General features: G+C 41.7%; 1 protein-coding gene across 2 annotated transcripts in view; it reads right to left on the reverse strand.

Moving 5' to 3' along the window:
- DYM (dymeclin) overlaps positions 1 to 26,955 on the reverse strand; it is a gene marked incomplete at both ends in the record, with an annotated part of 140,425 nt that overhangs the window by 53,500 nt on the left and 59,970 nt on the right. The window contains 3 exons of one of the 2 annotated variants that reach the window (XM_079548569.1): positions 4,110 to 4,274; positions 19,866 to 19,960; positions 21,285 to 21,398. In XM_079548569.1, coding sequence (XP_079404695.1) covers positions 4,110 to 4,274; positions 19,866 to 19,960; positions 21,285 to 21,398 — 374 coding nt within the window. The remainder of the gene's footprint in view (positions 1 to 4,109; positions 4,275 to 19,865; positions 19,961 to 21,284; positions 21,399 to 26,955) is intronic. The other variant, XM_079548570.1, reaches the window with a different exon arrangement.

Consider the following 26,955-nt stretch of genomic DNA (forward strand, 5'->3'; position numbering starts at 1 on the left):
ACTGTAGGACAGCCCAGCCAACTAAAACCCTGCATGGGAATCTGCCTGCAACTCGGATTTTCACTCCAAAAGCTGCCACTCTGATCTGCTGTCTGACACAAACCATAGGAATTCCCTCTGCTACACTTCCTCCTTCAAGCCCAATGGCTGTGGATGGACTTGGACGTATCTTTTAGGAAGGCATCCAATCTCATTTTAAAATTCCAGCCTTGGGAAGTCCAGAACTCTGGTTCAACTATTCTGATGATTCATCCACCACGCAAAAAGTGCAAACCAGTCTGAATTGGTTTTAGTCTGTGTTGGTTTTGCTTCAATTTCCAGCTACTAGAACACAGTACACTTCTGCATTCTGAACAGAAGGGCCCCTTACTTGCAAATTTCTTTAGCCTTAACATCCTGAAACATTTCAGAGTAAACTCATGAAACTGCCCAAGTCAACCTCAAGTCAAGTCGATACTTTTTGGACCGTTTCTCCCAGAAGCATGACCTACATGATGAAATTCTGCTCGCTCCATGAAAAAACTCCTTGCTGGCATTAAGCCTGGTTGGGTACTTTCTGGCATCAGCAATTTTTCCCCTTCACTGACCGCTGCTTTCCCAAAATAAATGCTCACAACATGATTTTCAATAGGGCAGGAGTTAATGAACCAGTGCGTGCGGGTTTCCAGTAGACAGGCAACCAGTGAGGAGCATCCATTTGAACTCTATTTTGAGACCCAGGTGATTTTTCACCACCACATGCCAACAGCATTGATCTTCTGCCTCAATGGTTTCTTGATCAATATGCTGTGCAGTACAAAGACAAGTAATTCATTACAGAATTATTTATAAACAATTTCCTTCTGCCAAGTCACTCGATGTTGAGTGCAAAGTGATCCTCTCATAATTAAAAAACTCTTCAAGAAAATTACCAGCAGCCAGATGAAAAATTACAATCAAAAAGCAATAACATTAAATTGTAGTAACACAGAGCTCTGCAGGAACTTCTATTTTTGTTGGAGTTTTGTTCCAAAGGAACACAATGAAATGAACTGATTTATTCATACCCCGCTGCAGTGGCCAAAGGCAAAGCCTCATCTCCTGACCTGTGAGCCCAGAGCAGGAACTGAGCCCACACAAAATGTCTTCAGTGAAGCTGGGAGAAGATTCCATAAGAACCTACAGGCTGCTCTACAGACATCTCAGCACAGCAGTATCATCAAGCAAGCCCGCATCCTCAAGGAAATATTAACACAGCTTCACAATCTTTATGCTTTATCAATTTTTGCTCACCATCACTTTTATTTACTTCTTATGTGAATTAAATTGTCTCATGTGAATTAAATTGCCACCTGCGCCATGGTCTACCTATAACTAAGCAATAATTGTGCTGCATGATAGCACAGTGATTCTGAAATCCGTGAGCAGCCCAGCCTGGTTCACTTACAGCATCGTTTTCCTGCAGAACTGGAACTTCTTTCAATCTCAATCTGCTCTCATGAGTTAAAATCCCAGGGTAGGAAGGAGGTCCAATAATAAACACATCTTTCTCCCCACCTTCCCCTCAGAGGCTGACCCTGAAGAAAATGAGTCACCTGAGCTGCTTTGTGGACAATACTTGGACACTTCTGTTTGTCCCAACACTGGGAAAAGCAGAGATGCAACCCAGATAAGGAGGACCAGCTGGCTTTAGGTAGAACTTCACAGCATTGCAGCTATAGAAACATTCCTGGTCCTCTGCAGTGTTTTCAAAGTGAATCTGCAAGGCTGTGATCTGCAGAGACTGCACGCTCTTACAGTAATGTAATTGCATAATTCCATTGACTCTGGTGGCACGGGTGGGATATGGTTGCAGAGCTCATCTGTGCTGCAGACTGCATGCCCAAACTGCTGAAAGGGCATTACAATCGTATTGGCTATGCTGTGCTGCTTGAGCAACCCTGGTATTAAGTGATAAAAGACATGCACAGTGGATAAACTGTGCAAATTTAACATCACATTTCTTTGCCTTTCTTTGGAGGAAAGACCTAATTCCAATGAAGTCATACAGCTTCTCCTTTTGCCCTCCTGCTTCGTGAGCATCTCCTCAATTTACAAGGCTCAGCGAACCGAATTTCCTGCTTTCACACACCCAGCGTCAAGCTAGTGATGAACATAAAACTGTCCTTCATTTGCACAGCATTCGAAAACACATCACTGCTTGCACTGCCTGCTGCCAACCCATGCACCAAGCTAATTTCCTTTTCAGAAATAAGAAAGACACGGAGCACAGACACGAGCATTGAAACGTCACACGCTGAAGGTGTCAGTCAAAAGAAAACCACCAAAGGTGTGAGTGGAAGAGCACGTTTCACATCATGAGGCAAAGTGACTACAACAGAATACAAGTGAGGAGCAATGGCAGATTACAACCCCAGTGTCTGTGTCGTGTCTCCTCTGTTTCATCATTTAGAAAAGCCACCAGAAGTAACAGAGGCACTCAATTCCAACCCAGGCTACAACTGCTGCTGCTGCAGGTAGATAAATAGACATCTGCTGTCCTTCCCCTCCACCCCACCTTTAACCAACGTCAGCTGTTCAGTGAGCATGGGACGAGCAGTGTCCATAGATCTGACAGGTCCCAGCATCACACACAGATCTATGGTGGCTTAGAAACCAGCAGCACTGATCAGGACAGTTTTATGGTTTTTACCTGGAGTGCTGCAAGATGCATGCAAAGGCAGGGCTGCAACCTGTAAATCATCACAATTAGTTATTATCAGCCTTTAGAGGAGAGATGGAATGCATGAAGTACTAGCAGGAGATGCACACAGGACAAAACAGTGCTGCAGTGTTTTGCTGGATGCAGCAAAGTTTCATACTGCTAAACTCTCTCCATCGGTTTCAGTATGGGGTGTACCCAGATGCACTTTTTGCTCTAAGAACCTCATAAGCTTCTTATATGAAAACAGTTACAGGGTTATCAGCGCTGCCTTCACCCATAAAGCCACCATACAAAGATTTTGGTGTGGACTGCCCTCCTTGTCTTTGAAATCTGATGGATTTAGCCTGCTTTCATACTGCACTGCTCCAAATTAAGCCGGAGAAGGCCCCTGGGTTTTCAATCTCCCGTGGAGAGCCCCCCATGTAACTCTCCATCATTAAGTACCACTGTAACATTCCTTTTGAACCAGAAGAGCTATTTCAGCTCGCATGCAATGTTTCCTTCCCCAGACAATCAAGCTGGTTTTACTTATGTTCACTGTGTGGTTTTCTGCTATTGTACGCTGGTTAGCTGGGAAGATGCATTTCCAGGCTGAGTGCTTTCCATCCTCTCTCCAATGCTGCCATGCTACTTTTTCCTTGTTTTCCTAAAACTTTTAGCATTTTGGTTAAAATAATTATCCACAGCATCAGCAGTGAAATAGTGAAATTTAATTTTTACTTGGAATAAACATCTTAAAGGAAGTATTTGGGTACTGTGCCTGGAATTCATTTAATTCCCCCTATAATTTACAGTTTCATGGAGCATCCACAATTCTGCATCATGAACTTTTATATAATCAGTGCAGACTGATGGACTCTAGCTGTTCTTCTCATGTGGTGTAGGCACAACTGATAACATCAAAAAGCAGACCTGTCTTAATTTGTCATTAAGTGCCATGATATGAAATTTTATCATTCTCAATCTTGATAAACAATTTATATACAGTGGTACTGAAACAATGGGCAAGTAGGGCAATCAGGGAAGTACTGGACACACTTAAGACAGGTTCTGCTGCTGCACTACATCCAAACAAAGGACACTACTGCATGGAAGCTTTGTGAACCACAGCTCACAATTCTAACACCACAGCCCTATTCTCTCTCTTAACATGGAAAGGGTTTAAAACTTCCAAAATCCACATGTTAATTCCAGAATTTGTGCTCAGTCTTTGATGACAGATATTCTGAATGAGAAAAGCTGAATCAGAACTTAATCTGAATCAGATTAAACGTCCATTTCCACCACATTTTTAGGACACATACCAAAGATGCCATAAAGACCCAAAGAACCCCTTCCCCATTCCACGTCACCCGTCACTCAGAACATGCACAGAGCAGGCACAGAGCATGCAGCATGCAGTAAGTGCAGAGCAGAGGTTAATAACCTGGCAGCATAGGATCTGAGAATGTGAGAACAAGTTAAAGACAAGAGTTCCTCTCCATTGTCACTGAGGGTCGAGAAGCAATGCTGCAGCGTGGAGCAGTGCGAGTGGGGGAAATACAGTTTGTCCAAGACATAGACATATCTCCGCAAGTGGCGGCAGGTATAACTGAAAGACAAGGGTAGGGGGAGAAAACAGAAAGAGAGGCATTGTTCTTTAAGAAAGCTAATTCATGTTTTCTGTGTTTTGTGCCAAGAGTCAATGGAAGGTGCCTAAGAAAGCAACGGAGCATCCTGTCACACTGGGAGGCAGATCAGCCAGCTCTCTGTGAGCGTGAGGATGCTCCCCCCTGGTTGAGTGCCGACCCCAGTGCAGCCCAAGAATCTCCTGCATGGAATGCTCTTGGACTCATCTCTTTCACTGATTTCAGGATGAAGAAATCAGCACTTCACCTCGTCTACAGCCTCCTTTGCAAATGAAAACCCTCATTTCAGTTTTATAGGTTAAAACTCAACCAATAAACTTCCCATCCCCAAATAATGGGTGCAAGACCAGCTGAACCTTGGTTACCATCAGTAGGCTCCTAAGCCTAACACTTTACCAGGACCAACACCCCCAGTTGGTTTGGTTTAAATAGCATTCACCACTAGAATTAAATAATCACCTACCTGTGCTGAGAAAGTCAAGGAACACAAAGATTTGGGGGGCATTGTTTGCTTTCTGCAAACAAAGTTAGTACTTCTTACTAACTTTCAGTAGAAAACCAGCTGCTGGTATGCAATTTCTTTAGGCATCACACCTCTCTCTGACCACAGCTGTAAGTGCTATCAGCATGCTGCGAGCAGTGCAATATCCAATCACTGGATAGGACAGGGAATGTATTAGAACACCATAATAAAACAGAGCTCCCCCTCAGCTGCCCACAGAGGCCGCAGGATTTTTTCCAAAACCAGATTAAAGATCATCTTTGGGAATGTTGCTGCTTTGAAGATTTAAACCATCATATGTCTATTACTTATGTTTAGTTGCTTTGCATTTTACCACCCGTTACTAGAAAAATTGTGCACTATTTCAAGCTGTAAAAATCTCATTCCATCCATTCCATCCCGTTAGACTTTTGTCAAGAATCTGAGAGCATCCCCTAATATCACTTACCCTCCATAGCCAACAGTTTCCCTCTCATAAGAATGAAATTTGATCCGCGAGTGAAATAATCACATTTGGGTTTAATTGGCAAAATGAATGGGAACAGTATGTGATGGGAGGAGGAATGCCCGATAATGTCATACAATCATAGAATGGCTTGGGCTGGAGGGGACCTTAAAGACCACCTGTTCCAAACCCCTTCCACGACCTGGTGGCCAGCTACCAGCTCAGGCTGCCCATGGCCCCATCCAGCCTGGCCTGGAATGCTCCCTTCAAGTACTGGAAGGCTCCATGAGGTCTCCCTGGAGCTCTCCCTTCTCCAGACCAAACAAGCCCAGAGCTCTCACACTCTGCTGGGACAGCACACAGTGAGGCTGTGGATCCTGCCCCTGCTGATTACTGATAGGTACGACTTCAACTGATGCCATGAGTAATGCAACCCTGTACACCTGTCTGCTGCACTGTGTTACAGCCACAAGACACATCACATTAAAGACTAAGCATTTCTAGCATTACATCCTTCCTTTAGCTACATTACAGTTCCAACAAATCTGAAAAAGAGACATTAAAGAAAGTTAAGAACATCGTATTTGACAGATAGTAACGTGCACATATTATTTATGTACTTTCTTCACCCCAAGGACCAAACTTTAGTTCCTAGTGCACTGAAATACCATTCCAAAAGAAATCTGTATCTCTTCTAATAAAAAGTAAGAACTGTTTGACCCGCACTTTGAATATTGATAACAAAACATTACAGAGTGTCAAGTTCTAACAGCTATTAAGTGGTGTCTGGTTAAACATGTTTGGGAAAACTGGGTTGAATTATCCAAAATTATAATGATATTTTATATATATATATACACATATGCATGTATGCATTTTCAAATAACAAGATTTGCTTCCCATTTCTTGAGGCTCTAAAAATAATAGAACTCTTCTAATATATAAATATTACTGTAGCTACATTCTCTATACATTTAAGCTTATTAAAGAAGAAATCTCACATGCCCTATTAAGCCTTAAACCATGAACATTCTTTGTATTTAACAGCCACTGCTAGCTGACAATGAAAAGAAAGCCCCCAAATTTTCTAATCCAAACCGAAATCCAGGTTAGCAGCACTTCTTTGTAGGCTACAGAGACAGGAACCACGATCAGATAAACACCCATCTCGACCATCAGGTCATCAGTGAGTCCCCAGCAAACTGGTTGGAAGGGAGGATGACAGCAATGGGAACTCAATGGCATAGGATGACATGTTCAGGATGGGACCGAGGCAAAGCTTCAGTCCACGTCCTCATCTGTGCTGATGGAATCTTCCATTGGTGCTTTGATGAGAGGGTAATGGAAGTCAGAAAGTGGCACTGAGAGGTCTCCAGGGCTTCACTTCTGATGTGTTTATTTGGGGGTTTCTGGATTATCTTTTTCCAGGGAAGCACAAAAAGTTCCACCAAAGACAGCGTGTGGGGAATTGAAACAGAGAATACAGAATGCAACACCAAAACCAGCTCAGGAAAGGCTGTTTTGGTAACCACAAGGTGTGCACATTTTTAACAAAATACACCTGAAGATCTCTGACACAGAATCTGAAATCCACGAGACCTGTAAGCTACCTATAGCTTAAGAACTGTTTCCTACTCAGCTTTCTGGCAGCTGCAGGAATGTTTCCTTGCCTGACCCTGGCATTGCTCAACCTTGCCCAGAGACAAGATATAAAATGAGATGGGAGGAAACTTGGGTACTGCTGGGTAAACACTGAAACAATGAAAAAACGTCAAATCAAGTTCAATCACAGTCAACTCCAACACTCTCTCAGAGAAAACAAACTATTTCCTAGAGAGAATTCGCTGTAGGTCACCATTAGAGGGCCGTAGGGCCAAGAGGGGATGTAGGGCCGTGAGGGGGCTGCAGCTCCTACAATTACAAATTTGATGAACATTTCCCACACTTGCATTTTTTCACGTTTTTTTCTGAAGAAAACTGAGTCTCCCTGAATTGTCCCATGCTGTGGCCAAAGTGCCACCATGACCTGTCGCGTGCAGAACATGAAGGAAGCCCAACTACGCCAACTTGATGGAGTTTCTATCACTCATCAGTTAAATGTCAATAGTGCTAAATCCTAACAAAGAATGACGAAGTTGAAGCAGGACACAGGGGCTGCACAGCAGCCATCTGACACCACCAGAAGAGAAAGCTGCCACTGATACTTCCAAGTTTTCTGGCTTAGCTGATCACATCACTCCAAATCTTTAACCTGTGCTCCATGCACTTCAAGAGGTGCACAGCAGAACAAAGCCACAGACTCAACACTCAGCAAAATTGAGAGCTAAACAAGTGGTGGAATTGCTGCTTACAGCAGTTTTTTAACCAAAACTTTAAGGACAGGCTTGAAGAAGACAAGAACACCGAGCAACTCATGCAGAGCCACTGCCATCCTCATTTATTTAAACCAGAAAGTGAATATTTTCCCTACTGAAGTCAACTAAAATTGTAAAACAAATTTGTTTTTTGTTTCAGACAAAAAAATTAACAGCACCAAGATGATATCTTTTCAACAAAACAGAAATGAAGCAAATTGGGCAGGGTATAAAAGAAACACAGAATTCACTCAACCCTCTGTAAATATGATACAGTCTGAAACAACATATACAAGATTCAAAAGACAAATTCCCAGTACTAATGGTTAAATGACTGTAATTCGTAATCTTTCTCTCAGTGCATGCCAGATTTTATGAAGGTTATAAATCTTCAACATCATTGAGAAAAAGTACGGTCTTGAAGACATACATACCACATGCATTAGCTCAGAGAAACTAGATTAATCTGCAGCAATAAAAAAAGCCAATTTTGCTAAGCCTGATTAACTATCTAGGTCATATTGTTTCTGAAGCAGAATGTTAAAAATGCACCACACAACATCTTCTGCTAAGTTTGAAGACTTAATCACTAGAGTTTCAAAAGGGAGTTATGCTACAACATGACTCTATGGGGAAGCCAGCATGAAATCATTTTTTATAAAAAAAACAATGAAGAACAAGCTAATTAAGCTTCAGCACATGGTAGTCAGCCTCCCAAACTATCTCTGTACATGCAAGGAGAATGTTGTGACGTGCCACAAAGATTTTACTCCCGTTCATGTCAGACAACCTATACTCCAGGAGTCCTACTCATAATTAGTCCTACATTCCCAAAGACAGATGCAACAAAAATGCATTCTACACCCACTCAAATCTAAAGAGAGGGTAACAGTAACTTGATTGCCTAATCTGTAAGAACGGCTGTTTTATTCTCTGCCTAAGATATTATTAATGTTGTTTTACATAGCACAAACAGCAGAAATGCAACCCACCAAAAGCAGACTTGCCTTCCTGCCAACCGAAAATTACAATACAAGATTGAGATATGGGACAAATTTTCAGCTGTTTGGTATTCTGCTATTTATGACACTGTGATCATAGAATCACTGAATGATTTGTGTTGGAAGGGAATTTTAAGATCACCTAGTTCCAATCCACTGCTATATGCAGGCACACCTCTCTCTAGACCAGCTTGCTCACAGCCCCATCCAGCCTGGAATGCTTCCAGGGAGGGGGCATCCACAACTCAGTGGGCAGCCTGTTCCAGTGTCTCACCACCCTCTCAGTAAAAATATCGAACCCAGATCTACCCTCTTCCAGTTTAAAACCATTTCCCCTCATGCCCTCACAAAAAGCCCCTTCCCAGCTTTCCTGTAGGAAAGGTACCACCATGGCATGTCCTACCAATGAACCACAGCAGAAAGAAAACTGCCTAAGTATTATCATTTTTTTGTTTAGTGCTGGAGAATATTACAAATGACTAACATGCGTGAGTTAACAACAGAGAGGTGGGTTTCTGCCATGGTAGGGGTAGCACAGCTAAGCTGCTTAACGTACTATTGGAGTTGGTGCTGGGGTTGCAGGAGATCACATCAGCCTTTCACAGTCTATACTGGAGCACTCGAAACACGGAATGGAGAAGCATAAACATTATTTGAATACTTCAGAAGAGATTATTTGTGATAATGCATCACAGACAGAAGTTCCCATGCTCTGGTGAGGCACACTCTGTCACAGCTCTGACCAAATGTACACCAAGGGTTTATGAGAGGAGTACTGGGTTTGTGAACAGAAGTATTCATAGTGAAAGAGGACAAGGAAATGAAAAACAAATCCTGCAAGCAATTGACAGACTGTAAATCAAACAATAAATATGAAATTCTTGTACAAAAAGGCCAAATTATCTCTGTACAGATGAAGTTGTGTTAAAAAGAACAAAAGGATTTGTTCATTAGGACCAGACGCAAGGAACTGATGACCCCCTTAACAAAAAAGATATGAAAGAGCTGGGAGTGTTTAATCGGTGCCAGCATTTGAGACACAGAATGAAGTCTTTTGTCACTCAGATGAACCATTCCTTGGAAGATGCACATTCAAGAGCCATGGGGATGTGGCACTTGCACACACGGTCAGTGCGCATGGGCTGGGAGGGCTGGGGCTGGACTTGGGGGTCTTGGAGGTCTTCTCCAACCTCAGTGATTTTGTGATCAGCTCCAACTCTGCAGTCTGCATGAAGCTGCAAACCTCCCATGGAAGGAAAGCTCCAGGGCAGAGCAGGAGGGACTGCAGCACTGCTCACCTGAACCATCGCCCAATGCACAATGGGATCCATCCAGTCTGAGCCCATGTAAATTGTGCTATTCGGTGAAAGAGCTATTTGTGGACCCAAGAGTATAATTAATGAGTTAAAGAGACATGTCTCTACACAGCTTCATAGCCAATTTATTTATTCATCGCAGAGTTAAGTGTATTTACTACCTAAAAGCCTGTTCTTTCCTCAACTTGCTGTAGGCCACGACCATTAAAAAGGTTGAGTCATTCAACGGTTATAAAGACCAGTTGCACTTTAAAGAAGTTAAATCCTGATCCTTTCTTTTGCACCTCTAGTTTCACCCTCCACTTTAAAGTGTCAGATGTTTTCAAGCACAGTATTTTACTTCTGAGCCATGCAAAATAAGGTGAAAGCATACGGTGGTGGGAAGTACCGTGACTCAAGTTCTTATGGACTCAGAGGGGTTTTGTCCTCCTAAAATCAGTTCAAAAGCCTGCCCGACAATGCACACAGCCCTGGTGTCCAAAAGCATGATTTCTGTGCGTGGCATAGATCTGCTGCAAAAGAAGACATCTTCACACACCAAGAGAGAGAAACTGCAAACCTGCAAAGCGTCACCCATGGTTAATGGCATCAGTTACACTGTGAAATCTGCAGCAGGCACACAAAAACAGGAGCCATGATTTAAAATCAGTGCTATTTTATTTTATATTTTATACTAATGCCTACTTAAAGCCATAGCACGATTTTCGTCTATGAGATAAACCATTCTGAGCCTGCTGCTCATTCATTCACTTAGATTGCAGTTGACAGTTTTTTCCCCAGAGAGGAAATTTCTAAAGAGGAAATAGTATCTGCTGTGCCTGAATGAAGCAGCGACGAGCCAAGCAGCCTGCAACTGAAGACAGAGGACAGGTTCAAGCAAGTTATTGTCCTGAGTCACTTTGCAGTTGGTTTTGAATGGAACGTATTTATGGGACAATGTTCCTTAAAAGAAACAACAAAGACAAAACTGCAGTTTCTGTGATTCTCCTAGAAGAACAGATAACAGTTCCTAACAGACTGTTAGTGTTCCCTTCTGTTTTTAAACTCTCAGATCTTGCAGAGGATAATTTACTGGTACAGAACAAACTTTTTAAATTGCAAAAACTGTAAGAATCACTTTACAATAGACTCCCCAAAAACCCAAAAAATATAGTGGAATACAACTCAGTGATTGTTTGCAGAGTATTGATTTTCTTTTTTTCCAGACCAGTTAAAAGAAGTCAGAATTGCACTAACAGGACTGGAGTCACACTGATAGATTTCTCATTTTTGCTTCTTCTCAAAATGAAACCTGCAGAAAACTTAAATGACACCAGATTCTGAGCGCTAGCAGTGATAAAAGATCTTGAACAGAAAGAAAAAAAAAAGCAAAAAAAAACCCAACCAACCAACCAACCAACCAAAGAAGACGATAATGGTATTCATGGCAATCAATCACAAGTATTCCTTCAGATTGACCCAGAATGTAAAAACTAAATCACCTTCACTGGAATTAAGGAAAAATACTGAGGTCATTTTATGTGCAAGCTTTTCTGCTGGAACTTGCTAAAAACCAAGACTTCATGCATTTCTGATCTTTGTTCTGCCATCACTGATTAGTTAGCCATGAGTGAGATCTGTTGCATAGAGACATCACACTTCTGGTTATTTGATTATTTTGAACACCTCAATACAATACTGAAGTTCAACTTGCAAACTGGGGAAATAAGGAAAGAAAATAAAACCAAAACAAAATGCCTCCCAGAGATACTACTCTGGAGGCATTTAAGACGTGTGGATGTAATGGGATATGGCTTAGCAGTGGATGCACTAGTGTTAGATGAAACAGGTATCAAGATTTCGATGAATTTCAGTTCTACGGCCAATTTTTTGTGCTAATTCTTCACCCAGAGAGTGGTGAGGCTCTGGCACTGCTGCCCAGAGCTGTGGGTGTCCCATCCTTGGAGATGCCCAAAGCCATGGATGGGCCCTGAGCAGCCCGAGCCGTTGGGGGGCAGCCAGCCCACAGCAGGGATGGGGCTGAGGGGTCCCAAGCACTTCTGAAGGCATGCAGGGTGCTCAGCTGCTCGTGCCAGATGGAGGATGATGGCATTACTGTCCCGTCAGGAGCCCCAGCAGGACCCACTAGGCTTAAACCAAATTCAAGGATATTTCCATGCTGGAAACAGCTGACGTGGCCCTAAAGCCTCACCTCCATATGCTACACCGCAGCAAAACAGGGCAACACTACGGAGCACTCCTCTTCCTGTTCATGTAGCGTTTTTATGGCTGCCCACAACTACACTCAGCACACACCAAAAAGTGTGTTTCATTCCTTTTAAAAAGTAGCTTACGTTCACTTTGCTATCAGCAAGACGTTTGACACTGCTGTTCTCTTTTCCTCATCTGAGAAATGATCGTCTCCCCTCGTTTGTCACAGCTTCTCCTGCTAATTGCAATGACACCTCCCGATTTTGGCAAGACTGATCAGCTTATCATCTTCTCCACTGCTCATCTAGGTCAACAAGCTGCTAACGAAGCCAGCATATGCTGCTTTTAATTTAATACTGGCAAGATCTTTACAAATTGTTTTTATCTCCCAGCAAAATCACTCCAGAGACTCTTGAACCTCCACTGAGGTTGAAAAGACCTCTATGATCATCAAGCACAATCCCAGCTCATCCCACCATGCCCACTGACCACATCCCCAAGTGCCACATCTTCATGGCTCCATGGACACATCTCCATAGACAGTGACCCCAGCACTCCATGTACAGCCTACAGCCTATGCCAGTGCCTGATTGGTCTTCCAGAGAACAAATTTTTCCTAATATCCAGCCTGAAACTCCCCTGGTGCAACTTAAGGCCATCCCCTCTCATCCTATCATACCTGGGAAATATAATGAAGGCTGTTTTCTGAAAAGCCATTTGTTTTCACTCCGCTTGCAACATACTGAAAGAATGAAGTTATCATTTTTGTACCATACTGCACTGTGCAGATCTTCTAAAGCAGCTTCTCAGAAATAGAAAATAATTTATATCCAAGGTAGGTAACAACATGTTCTCCGCTAACCTATAATGCTACCAAGCTATCTCAGAATTGAAAAGCATTAAAAGCACAATGTCTCTAAGGCTTCCAATTCTCATTTCTAAAGCCATGCCTATCAGTTCTGCAGCCTTCCATTCTGAAGAGAACTTAGTGCTAATCAAAGGCAACTAGCAAAGGAGACAAAACATTGATACAAATATTCCTAGCAACAAATTTCTGTATCAAGAGAGTGGTGAGGTGCTGGAACAGCTGCCCAGGGAGGCTGTGATGCCCCGTCCATCCCTGGAGGTGTTCAAGGCCAGGTTGGATGGGGCCCTGGGCAGCCTGGGCTGCTGTGAAATGTGGAGGTTGGTGGCCCTGTGTGTGGCAGGGGGTTGGAGCTTCGTGATCCTTGAGGTCCCTTCCAACCTAAGCCATTCTATGATTCCATGATTAACCAGGCAGAGTGTTATATATAGGATATTACTGTCTCAGAGTGGTGCCAGAGAGATGCCGGATTGCCCTTTAAAGCAAAAGCAAAAGATGATAGCTGAGTTCCAGGTAAGCCGTCTGCTATTTCAGTGACACAGCTCATTGCCCTCTGCTTCTTTTTCCTTTTCATTTGGTTACTAAAAGGAAGGGGAAAGCTCACACTCAGGGAGTTCAGTCTTTAGCAGCTCTGATCACGGTGCATTTATGGCACCATTCAGAACTCCATCTTCCATTACTGCATAACTTGACTGCTGGAGTCCCTCAATGCCTTGGCGTGAGATCAGGAGCAGCCTCTTTTCTCAAGGGTATGGACACTTCTGTTACGATTAAGAGATCAGTAAACAGAGATTTGACTTAATTGTCCAATTAAAATTGGAAGCCAGAATACAGAGTTTTTCTACAGATTGCTCTCACAGTCTCATTCAGAAGCTGCTGTTGAGGTCCAGCTCCCAGCATGCATGGGACAATGCAAACCTGCACATTCCAAAGCACCCCACAGCCATGTAGTTCTAAGCAACACAAATGCTCTGTTACAGCAGTACCAATGGAAAAGTAAGAAAGGACACGGTTTTCTACTGCGTGAGTCAATGTAAAGGCTGGTTATCACACTCTTACTCCATCTGCTAATGTCTTACGTCTAATTACCTTACTCTTTGATTATTGAAAACTGAAAGCTGACATTTACAAAATCAGGCTTTTCCCGTACAATGCCTCAGTGGGTCAAACAGTCACACCCCTAAATTCAGAATAGTCCTAAAAAACGTCATATCTGAAAGCAGTTCTGATTTAACACCATGCATTTCACTGATGAAAGAAAGAAGCCAGAAACATGATTTTAACAGAAATGCTTCATTAATTTATTTTGCTGCATGCATGCTTTTCATTTAAAATCTGAAGTTCTGACTGCCCTGAATTTTTACCATTTTACCATGAAAATGAGAAGCAACTTTCTTTGTTGTTGTTGATGAAAGAGAATTAAATCAGAAGCCAAAAGGCTTTGAAGCATCACTGCAGCAACCTGACCATTTTTTCCAGTCCTTCTCCTTCAGAAATTCCTTTGATTTGGTTACCCTGGTTGCACCACTGCTCTGCACCAACTGCCCCAGTGCTCTACAGGAAGCTGGATGCTACGGGGCTCCCCAAAAGCACCTGAACATCAAAGGGCACAAAGAGGCAGGAAAACCAGAATGATCAGTGCAAACCACGGTGGGGAGGGACGCATTCATCTTCCTACCTGGGAGCAGGCTGGGGAGTTCCAAGCCAGCAATTATGTCTCATTATTGCCAACGTTAAGAAATTTGATGAAGCAGTGGGTAAATTCTAATTTCATCACTTTTGCACATCACTAATTTCAGAATTTTTGGTTTAATGATCAGCAGGTCAGATCCCACACGTCCTGCTGTTGCACTGTGTTTTGCTTTCTTTGCAGAAGGGCTGCCTGAGGAAGCAGTGCCTGTCCAACCCTAACGTCTGCTGCTTCTATGCAGAGATCTTGCCTGAAGAAAGGGTAGATTTGGAGTAAAGATAAAACAACACAAACAAGCAAAGCAAAAACAAACAAACAAAAACCACACAATCCCAACCTGCAAACCCACATCAATGTAACTCACTGCTACGGAACCAACCACAGAATGAAATTCTTCTGATTGTACTTTTTTTTGCTTTATAAATCAAGTTGCGAAGTCAGGAGAGACTTCAATTTCTCCCCAAAGCCATAAAGACTGACAGCTCTATGTGCAGACCTGATTAACAAACACACTGCAAACTCATCACCATTCTGCCAAACACGAGACATGAGAAATGATTAATTTTCTCCTTGTCTCTAATTTATAAAAACAGCAACTGACATTCTAGGGGAAAGCACAGGCAAGTAATGTGCTCTCTTTAGATCAATATAATGTGACAGCTGACAATATGATCAACTAATCTGATTGCATACAGCCTATAAAAAGGTAGGCGTAAAGAATACTCACTGAGAGGTCTAGCACTCTATCAAATTATTTCAGAAATATCACAAAGATGTGTCATGCCATGAAGGTCATAGAATTACAGACCCATAGAATGGCCTGGGTTGAAAAGGACCACAATGGACCAAATCATCTGGTTCTATCCCCCTGCTGTGTGCAGGTCACCAACCAGCAGACCAGGCTGCCCAGAGCCACATCCAGCCTGGCCTTGAATGCCTGCAGGGATGGGGCATCCACAGCCTCCTTGGGCAACTTGTCCTTCATTGACCTGAAGGTCAATGAAAAGAAAAAAATTAAACACTTTAATACAGAGCACAGTGAGCTAAACAAAATTTGAATTTACAAACTCAGCTCATATTTACATCATAGCCAAACCCATTCTTGGGTAACCAGTGACAGGAGAGAGATGGAACAAGAGCTGATGGCCTCAAGTTGCACCAGGGGAGGTTCAGGTTGGGTATTAGGAACAATTTCTTCTTAGAAAGAGAGGCCAGGCACTGCTCACGGGCTGCCCAGGGAGTGGTGGGGTTCTGTCCCTGGAGGCGTTTAAGGAAAGGCAGATATAGCATTTAGGGATGTGGTTAGTGGGCAATTCCGGTGGCAGGTGGGTGATTGGACTAGGTGATCTTAGGGGTTCCTTCAAACCTTAATGATTCTATGATTCTACAAACTGAAATGATTCGATATCACAAAGACTGAAGAAAGTTCACAGCAAACATTTCTGTAGTTCCTTTGTTAATCTCAAGTTACTGCTGTGATCACAGAAGGTATTACAGGACTCAGACAACTTTACTTTAAGCAACTAAGGCCTTCACAGAAAACTGGCTGATAAACCTGAAACAGAGTCTAGATGTGCATTACTGCATGTTTATATATGTAGCAACATGGCTTCTTATGAATTAATATAAATGCAGTGACATAAACACAGAGACATGTGCACCTACTATTAAAATCCAGAGAATTCTTCAGAAACAAGTCAAATTAAAAGAGCACTGCTGTGGGAAATACATCTTGCAGTCATTTCATACGCATTCTTCTTTTTGCAGCACCAACCCCGGTACAAATTTTTCTCATCCAGAACGAAATTTACTGATTGATGCTACTTGGAATTGTAGAATAACATCACTATTTGAGTTGGAAGGGACATTTAAAGGTCATCTCGTCCAACCCCTAATTATTACCAAACACTCTGCATACGTAATACACCATGTAACTGAATTTCAGACATTCTTTTTCCAAATTACACTCCATTAAAAACCATCTCAGTGCTGAAGAGCTGCAATTTCATGTAACATCATGCAATTTCATTCTTAAGGGACCGGATTCTGGAGCAACGTCTGCCACGTCTCCAGGATGGCCAAAGAGATAAGAGCACACAACAGATTTAACTGTGCCATCTTATGGTATTTCTTTTAATTTCCTTAAGCTGTCCAATGGAGAGCAGCTGATAAGCCATTCATGGCGGCTCACACAGCCCTGCATGTAAATGGCTGCTGTGAGAGGGTGAGAAAAAAGGAAAAATTCGCCCCATAAGTTCACTTAATGCTTAATGTGCATGCCTAATTAGTGAGGTGTATGGCAACCTCTAGTGGTCCTGCTTAGAAACCTCTACGCCTACAAAGAAAGCAGCAAACATTCCTGCAGACGAAGCCGTAGAGACGCAGGAAAAATGCTCGGCTGACATAACCAGTCCCACAAACATCAGCACTTTGCAAACAGGACAGATGCAGTGCAGCACCACATCCTTGGCACTGCCCTGATAAAACATCTCTGTGTAATTCACAACACATCAGTGCTAACAGTGGGCAGAGAGGAAGGATTGCACTGTACAACACGAAGTCGTTGCAATCTATAGGAAAGGACATTCGACCTGAAATGAATGCTGCCCTGCTTCTTGTCATAAAGCATCTCTGACATCTGTTTGTCTTTCCAGCACATGCTGGTGATAAATTCACGCAAATCTGTCCATTCTCATGCCTGCTGGAATGTGAAACAAATTAGCCAACATTATGGAGCTGGATTTTGCTGAGCTCCAATGCATGCAGCACTGAATATTCTCCCCCACTTCCTTCACACAAGTTGTCTTCAGAATTTAAAGCAATTGCAACTTCTGCTCAGAACAGGATTAGGATGGAGATGGAATTACTTCTCACATGAAGAACGGAACCACTAGAGCAGCTAGTGAGGCTCCAATGATGACTGCCCATTCAATTATATTGCTAAACAGACTTTAAGTGTTATATCCTAAAATACGTATATTCCTAATTACCTGATACTCTTTATAGGCTTTTCCTTCGCAGAAAGACTTTTTTAATCCAGGATGCTGTGGTTTATTCTCTCAGAGATGTTTGCACTCTGATGATAGAACCAGAACAACAATCTGAAGTATGTTCTGTTTTGGGATCATGGAGCAGGTTAGGTCTTTTGGTGCTGGCTACATTTAATAATAGTGACTCAAATACGAATAGTGACTATATACGGACATACGAATATCACAAATAGTGACCAAATAAGAGAGGACTTAATGATCTCCAGAGGTCCCTTACAATCCCTACAGTTCTGTGATTCTGCAAGGTAGGAAAAGGAAGAATATATGCCTCAAAACAGTCATTTTTAATGAAATGTATGCATTGATAAATATTTATTCCTATTGCTTTTAATGCATTTTTATAGAAGGGTCTTTTGATATATAAGCAATCCATCACAATTATTGTGACAAATAAGAACACGATCTTGGTGGCCATTTTTTGCCTGTTTTCCAGACATGCAGCTTTCTAACTGTAGGACAAGATTCTGAGTGAATTATATTCAAAAATTGAGGGAAAAAGAATCAAATGCTGTCCTTAGCCCTCCTCTTCTTATTCTGGTTCTGTTTCAAATTTCATCTCCTTCATTCCAAATTTCTACTGCACGGTAATATGGAGCATCCAGCTACAGAAGGGCAGAAGTTTAAAAACAACTGTGTGGCGTATCTTTGAACTATGTAATAAAGTCATGCTGTACATGATGCATACCATATTGCCTTTCCAGTGTCCTTCTTCGATGGATGAGAACATCCACTTTCTGTACCCATCCTTACCCTACTCCAACATTATTTCCAGAACAATACAGCCAACCCTGCTGGCAGCCAGAACTCGTCGTGCGTTAGACAACAACACCAGAACCATATCTTCCATACATATTTTAGCACAATTCTTTCACAAGCAGCCATATTTCAACATGTTTAGACAGATGATAAATAAGGCACATCAACTTCATGGCAGGTTGTTGAAATGTTGCATATGAGGAGTGCAAGAGAACTTCATCAGGTTCCACATCCTTCCTGGGGTCATGGACAGGTGTCAAACATCAAGGTCAGTGTGCCCCAAAGATGTATGGAGAAGTGGTGCAAAGTGCATGGTAGAAGCTATGATTTCAGAGTTTGCAAGTGCTTGGAAAGCTCAAACTCCACCCTTCTGATTTGAGAAATGAGGAGTGCAGGTGTGCAAGACAACGTCTGAGATGTGTAGCAGGAAAATAGCTCAAGTCTGAACACTCACTGTCACGGGATTTTAGAAGGATGTGTGTGTTAAACATGGAAAAGACGATGGAAGCGTTCACACTGATGAGTAGTTGATATTTTCACAAACAAGCATTTCATGAAGAGAAGGGACTAGGAGTGAATTAAATCCAAACTAGGGAGGTTTAAGAATGAGGTATGTTTTCTGTTAACCAAGTCCTTTACAAAGCGTACAGGCACGCAGTTATCATTTACTTATTTCTGGCACACTGTCTGCACTGACAAGCACTAAAGAAGTTTATTCCAGATTGCATTCATAAGGACCTTCCCAATTTCCCCCGGAGCACGGAGCAGGGCTGGCTGCCAGAATGAGCAGGATGCCCCATGTGTGATACCTCCCTTCACAAAGGGTCTGGAGCACAGCAAAAACGGGAAGAACCAACTCCAGTACCTCCTTCCTAAGCTGTGGCCATGCTCTAGAACCAGAGCACGTGAAAAGTATCATGTAGGGTTTATTGTCCGTACTTTCAGCACATTCTGTCTGACTTAAGAAATCAAATCTTTTGTCAAACGTGCAGGAAGAAGTAGAGCACGTTGAAAATCCAGTTTGCAAAGTACTTGACTGCCAGCAGTGTGCATTCCTATAATGTGATGCATGAGTACAAGAAGCATAACTTACAGAAATTTGTGAAAACCTTCAAGCTTTAAGGCTGCTACTGAGCTTTGTGTTATGAGAAACAAAAGCAGGAGTTATTCAGGTAGAGATACTCACATTTCTGTGCATTCAGAACAGACCCAAAAGTAAAGAAAATAAAATTAATCGTGCTACTCTTCAGTTACTCAGTTATCATTTCAGCTGTGAAGTTCACCAGCTTTATGGCATAGAAAATTCAAGTCCCTCTGCCCCTGAGATTCAGCAAGGTGTAAGGAGAAGTTTAAGAAGAAGTCCACTTCAGAAGTTTCATATTTACCTGATGATTCTCTGCGCAGCATACTGGTGCAGTGAGCGGAACTGTGCTGACATATTGGCTAGGGCTGCCAGGCAGTTATTGTGCAGGTATTTGTCCTGTCAGAAAGGAGAAAAACCAGCACATCAAACTGTCCTTTTTATACATAGTGACATCTGTTGCAGGAAACCACTCAGAGGACTGATACCCATTGTTTCAAAGGCCACGGCCAAAAGCTCACAGGAGAATGACAAAGTTCATACATGCAGTGACGTTTTAAATATTTCTCTTTTGATAGAAGGCTTATAAGAGTGATTTGACACAGATTTCAGGGTGCACTTATGTATCTTACATGTATACCTTCATATCCTTAGCAAATTCTTTTACAAAACATCACAGGAGTAATAAATACAGAAATAACTTCTTCTCTTCCTTTATCTCTCTCCATTTTCTAGTCTTATCCTAACATTTCCTGCTTTGTAACTCATTTCTCTACTAACTCTCTCGAAACATTCCATATATCCTACTATACTACTACTATTACTAAATATTAATATGTGATACTATTACTATATGATATTACTACTACAACTATTACTCCATGATACTTAACATTTCTGCTCCCCTTTTAGAATGCCAGAAGCCATTTGTTCAGAGGAGCACTTAAGTGATGGCACTACCAAAGCCAAGGGCTTTACAAAGCCCAACGTCAGAGCCCTCAGTAAGATGGGAACCGTCACTACCGATGGAGTTTGGCTGCAGGCAAGTAAAAACTGACTGGGCCATTGCTTAAAAGAGAAAAAAAAAAAATCTTGAATCCACATATGACTTGCTGTGGTACTATTAATAACATAATATTATTCAGTATATTCAAATTTGGCAAGAATTCATACATTGTTTTGAGCCACCAGCATGACCAGCCCCTACACATCAGTGTTTAATTACACCTACGAGGGATTTATTTTCCCTACTCTGATCTAAAATATACACGTACTCCTGAGTGTAACAGACTCCAGGTACTACAATCAAAACGCCCTACAGTGGCTGTTCTACATCATAAGAACACTGACTACACATAGAACTGAGCTGCCCACTTCTGAGTAATAAGAGTAGAAGCAAAGAAACTGTAAGCAATTGTTTTTCCCCATTAGACAATGGAATTTTTTCTTCTTATCTGATAAACAGTCCTGTACCTAAATTATGGAATTCAGAGAGTCCTACTCAATGAATTGAATGATAATACAGAAACTGTCCTACAAGTTCAGAGCTATCTAACACTGTGCTTAGCTAATACGGCTGTTCTTCCCATTTCCTTCCATCCTACAACTTCCAGTGCCAACTCACTGCAACAGAAAGAAATCCCACTCCCTGTTTGAGGCTGAAATCCTGCTGCTTAACTTAGAAGCCCTCACTGTGTACACAAGCACTCGATGTAACTCTTACCCGTGTCCGTGTCATGTTGTACTGGATGGTTCTTATCACAACGAGTATCAGGAGACTCCCAAGTGAGATCTCTGTTAGGACACGCTCAGCGTACCACGTGATGTTTTTCAATATCTGGAAAGAGGAAAAAGGTTGTTCAGCATCTAGGTCTGAATAAGAACACAGAAAGGTCCCCGGACTCCCTTTTCCCTTAACCTAGCTGATGGCCTTTTTCAATTTCATTAACTACTGTTGGCAAAATGTTACACAAAAACATTTCTGACTGTATCTCTTCCTTCCATCTCTTACTTGGATAATTGGAAAGAATGTTGATTTTCATCCTGCATCATTTGGCTTGTACAATTCCCTCTTCCTCCCACTGATCAGTAAGCTCAGAAAGGCCTCTATTTTGTATAGGGAGGATGGAGACGTAGCAACAAACTAAACAAGCATTTAGAAATACTTTCAGAATCTAAAGCCTCCTCCAACTACCTAAAAAATCTCAGTAAATTAATCTACACGGGATACTGAAGAAATTCACAATACCAAATTCTGCAAAGTCTGAAGCAGAATATCTGTGGCAAAATCTGGGCATCTCCCACTGTATCAGCCCTTGGTTGAGTGATGCACAACTCTTCCGCTACAACTGAACATTGCCAGAGAAATAATCAAGAGAAATACTTTATAAACATTAATTGTATGTCAGGCTTGATGCAATCATTTGGTTGCAAATCACCAAACGAGCACAGAACTCACTTCCAAAAAGGTCACTCCAAATTGTTCATTTCCATGGTAGCATGGAAATTGTCATTTGAAATTCTCTATGTAACATACATTGAAGGAGAATGGGCCCTGCTGAGTGTCTTTACAGACCACAGCCCTCCATGTGGTTTTTTTTCTCCTGCTGCTTCTCAAGGTCTTGAAGATGTTCCATTACAAGAATTTCAATGTCAAACAGTATTTGCTGAAGACGTGTGGTTTAGAAGGAAATAATGAGGCCACATGAGGTACCTAATGGAGAGCTCCATAATTCAGAGCACATTACCAACCCACGCCCTGCAAAAGCTGGCTGTGGAATTACTCACTGTGCACTGTTCATTTCTGCCTCTCATCCTCCTCATTTTGTGTTCGCCCCCACTGACGACAGACACGACACAAATGCAGAGAGGGCAGTGTGTCCTCACTGATACTGACAGAGTTTGTCCCTGTTCCTGTGAATATTTTTCCTATTAACAGCCAGTGCACCCAAAAAACTTGTACCAGCATAAGTGAACATATGTAACAGCAGTAAGTGAAGCATATAAGTCTTCTTTCCTTTCTCCACCTTTGAGAATGAAACAGGAGACTCAGAGCTGTTCCATAACCCAGCTTCTCCAATTCAGCCCAAAGACTGGATCTGCTCAAACAATACTGAATTACTTTTATATTCAGCTGGTGTACTTGCAAAGGGATGTATTTCAGCAAGGAACAAACCAATGCAAAGGTTTTTTTACAGAGGATTCAAAGAGATGGCATGCTGGAGCCTACCAACAGGAGATATCCTTCTCTGTGACACCCAAATCATCAGTTATTAACACTGGCTGTTGTTTCCCTGCAGTACTACACATACAGATCATTTAAATACTGATTTGGTTTGTTTTAAAACTACTGTGAAAGTTATGAATCATAGAACTGCACAAGAACTGGAAAGAAATGAGTTATCCCATATTATTGACAAAACCAGATTGGTCTTTACAGCCTGCAGTGAAAGCCTTTGTTTACTCCTGTTATAAATGAGTCGAGCAGCCCACCTTCCAGCAGGCAAGCTATCCCAGAGCTGGTACCTCTCAGTACTTGAAATTATTTGCCCTGGTTTTCAGTTCACCTTCCTTACCACTTGCATCCCACCACCATTTTCTTTTACACAACCAGCAGAAGATTTACATTCGCTAGTTCTTCCATTTATTCTCATTTTGGGTCAACATGCAACAAAACTTTGCATTTTCATTCCTTTTAAATTTTGCAGATTGCTTTTATAAAAGCATGGTACTTTTGTAGTCACAATATGACCTGCCATGACTACCCCTACGTCTCTATCTATAGAGATCCAAATTATAGCAACTTCTGAACAATCACCAACATTCTGGATAGATTTGCAATCTGCAAGCATCTCCCTCTACACTAATGAACAAGCCCTTTAATAAGCAACAAAAGCAGAACTGAAGCTTAATGCAGCGCACTTAACAACCTTTAAGGACACTTTGCTCTTCATTTACTTAATCCCCTTGTAACCAATATTTAACAGGGATTCTCCCTACATTACAACATTATTCTAAAACAACGTCAGAATCATAACCCACTTTCTTATGAGAAGCTAAGGGACTAATGAAGGCAGCACATCAAAATATTTCAGCTAATGTACTTGTGTCCAAACAGACAGGTAAAAATCCAGTGACTAATCTAATAGCTGCTAGACTTGCTGCATTAAAAATAAAACCAGCAAATCCTAATTTTTGTGTACATGGTTACTAATCATCTTCTGCTACAGAAAAACAAGTTCAGTGTGCACAGCTGAGATTTACATAGTGCAATTATTATTTTTTAGATATTGATTTTGTACAGAGGAACATCAGTAGTCTACATGGGAGTCTTGTAGAATATTAACATCACATTTTTCATTGCACATCGAGTAAGGTGTATTTCTTTAAAGAGAAAATTAAAGGTTCAATTTAAAAATGAACACTTAAGCAAGGAAGCTCTTGTTCTCCCTTTCTAATCAATTTGTTGATCTTGGTTCCTTTCCCACCAATGTGCCTTGGTTCTGAGTGGTTCAGTGGGCACGGAGGGCATGGCTTGGGGTTGGACTCTATGATCTTTATGATTTCATGATTCTATGAATTCTCACCAGGCTTTGTATGGCAAGACTAGGATCTCTCTAACACAATCAGCCAGCAGAATGCTACTCAGCAATGCTGAGTTTCAGCGAAGACGTTTCATATTTCAAGCAGGATGTATATGACAGCATGCATCTTGCACAATTTATTTTCTAGTCAGCAGCCTTAATTCTTGCACATAAACGAGCGCATGCCTTCCATCAAGTCCCATAAACTGAAATGTGATTTATACTGCAGTCTGCGACATTGATAGATCATTTGTGCTATGCTCTGAGGATCCAAAAGGCACTCAAACACCATAGGAATAAAAGTTCTCAGTATTGAGAACTGAGAGTTTAGAGTACAATTGTTCTGCGTCACACTCTCTGAAATACAAACTCAAAACTACATACTCTGTGTATAATTCTACTTTTTATACACCCTTGGATCCCAAAGAAGTATGTCATAGGTTTTCTTTGCTCCAAGGGATATCTTTCATTATAGGTTGGATCCCACTGACTGTAGTACTAAATATTCAAGACATAATTACACGCATGCTTTACCAAAACCCTTAGTCAGTAGGTTTGAAAACAAAACCTGAGAAGAAAAAAGAAAAAGAATCCTATAGGCCTAATTCTAGACACGGATACTAATTTCATAAAACAAAAGCAACTGGTTCCAGAAGCATGAAATATGAAAAGTATTTCAAATTTCAATATCATCCGCGTGAAAACAACGCCACACTTGAAACAAACTCTCTGGTTTTCAAGACAGAAAACACAGAGGTTCCGACTAAAACACTGCACAGAGACACAGACCAAATGAAGAGGAACTCAGTTCTCCGTATCCTCAGCACTGAGTTTCTTGTTTTCCCACTGACTGGCTTGAGAAATGTTCCTTAGCAGAATAAAGACAACAAACACAGCGAAGTTGTGCTTCACAGCCTGCCGCTGACAGCTACAGAACAAAGTACTGCGGCAGCGCTACAGGTTGCTGCCTCTTCAAGTGTTACACAAAGTTACCGCGACACCTGATCTTTTTTTATCTACCATGGCATGAGCCAGGACAGAGAAATCACCGATACACATCCGTGTGGGGAGCTGCTGCCTTTACCCACTGACTCAGTTGCTATTAATGAAAGACATGGAGCTCTCCGTGGTTCCAGGGGCCCGAATTCACGACGCCACACTGGGACTGATGGTTTGGATCATGGTTTCCAGCCGTTAAGACCGCAATCAATTTAAAGAGAAATGCCTCAACAGTCGAAAAGAATTTCTGTGGTTTCCTGAGCTCTTTACTAGTTTGTGTGATCACAAGGTTTATAAAATCGGGCTTACTAAAATTAATCTTAGAAATCAATGAATAAATGTGGGTGAAAGGAAAATAGCGTATAAAGGTTTTCCTAAGAACATTACATAGGATACATAGCAGAGAGAAAACCAGGTCGACCTACACTGCATCAATTTCTTCTCTCTCCATTCCTCAGCCAAGCGATTAAAAAAAAAATCCCGCTGTAGTTGTTAACATTTGAGCAATCTTTGCAGTGAGTAAGAGTTCATTCCACTTGTGTAACTGATGTTCACATCTGACAACCGTACATGCAGCTTCCCAGTTCTACTCATAATATTTTCTCCTTTATAATATCCCCTTAGACTTTAGGAGATGTGGACTCAATTTTTAGGAAAGCAGGAGACTAAATACTTCCATGTACTTTTAGAACAGTAGTTCAGTCCCTAACTCCTGGAAACAAGGATTTAAACCATTTCAAAGGATGGGAAAGGGAAACTGACGCATGAGGATGATTTTGTATCCTTTTCCTGCAAGCAAAGGAAGATGCTAACTACCAATCCTTCCACCAATATATCTGTTCACCAAGAAGGTAACTTTTTCAAAGTTTAGCAAAATGTGCTTTTTTTCCTATCAATTATCAATCATTAGAATTGCAGTCATCAATTCTACTTTACATCACAGTTGATCTGGGGGGGAGGTGACCAGCTCTTTTTCCTATGCATGGGGCAAGGAAAAAGCCTTCAAAATCACTAAGGCAAGCACTGCAGTGGTGGAACAGCATTTTGATTTGCCTTGAAGTGATCTTTAGGGTTCTTTCAATCTAAGCCATTTTATTCCCTGATTCTATAACGTCTGCTCTCTGCTTTGACGTGAAACACATCCAGTCAATCACAAAAAAGTGATAAAAGGTGAGAAAATCAATATTAAGAAATAGAGGAGAGCCAGTGGAAGAATTAATGTTAATCCACATCTGACCTCAGCCGTGTCATAGTGCTCCACTGGCTTTTTATGCCCAAAGTTTCACACCTTATTCTGAAGCAGGGTGACACAGAAGCTCACACAGACACAAATGCAGCTCCCAGCCACCTTCACCAATCTGCAGAATGAGCAAACTCCTTGGCATTACAGCTGAAAGGATGCCACTGAGCTGGCATAGACAGGGAATTGTAGAGAGAAAAAGGCATGGAATAAGAGAGAAGCAGTCAAGTAAAACAGATTAAACGGACAAGAAAATAAAAAAAGGCAAAGGCAGGGCTGAGCAAATCAGTGCAGGGTAAAAGGAACCAGATATTTTTGTAACTGAAATGGAAGTAGTAAAATAACATCCACATTACACTACAAATACATTGGCAGGGTTAGTGGTGATGGCAAGCATAAGCTGGACAAGGACACTTGATTTAAGTTCTCATTCCACAGCTGGATCCTCATTAACAGCATTAGGGAAATCTTCCACTTTATTTATCCAGCAAGGAATTTTTGACAGACTGCATGTAAACCAACTGAAACAAATGAAGGACAATGAGGAAACAGCCTGAGTCAGGGGTGGAATC

Source organism: Tetrao urogallus, assembly GCF_951394365.1.
Source record: "Tetrao urogallus genome assembly, chromosome: Z".
NCBI lineage: Eukaryota > Metazoa > Chordata > Aves > Galliformes > Phasianidae > Tetrao > Tetrao urogallus.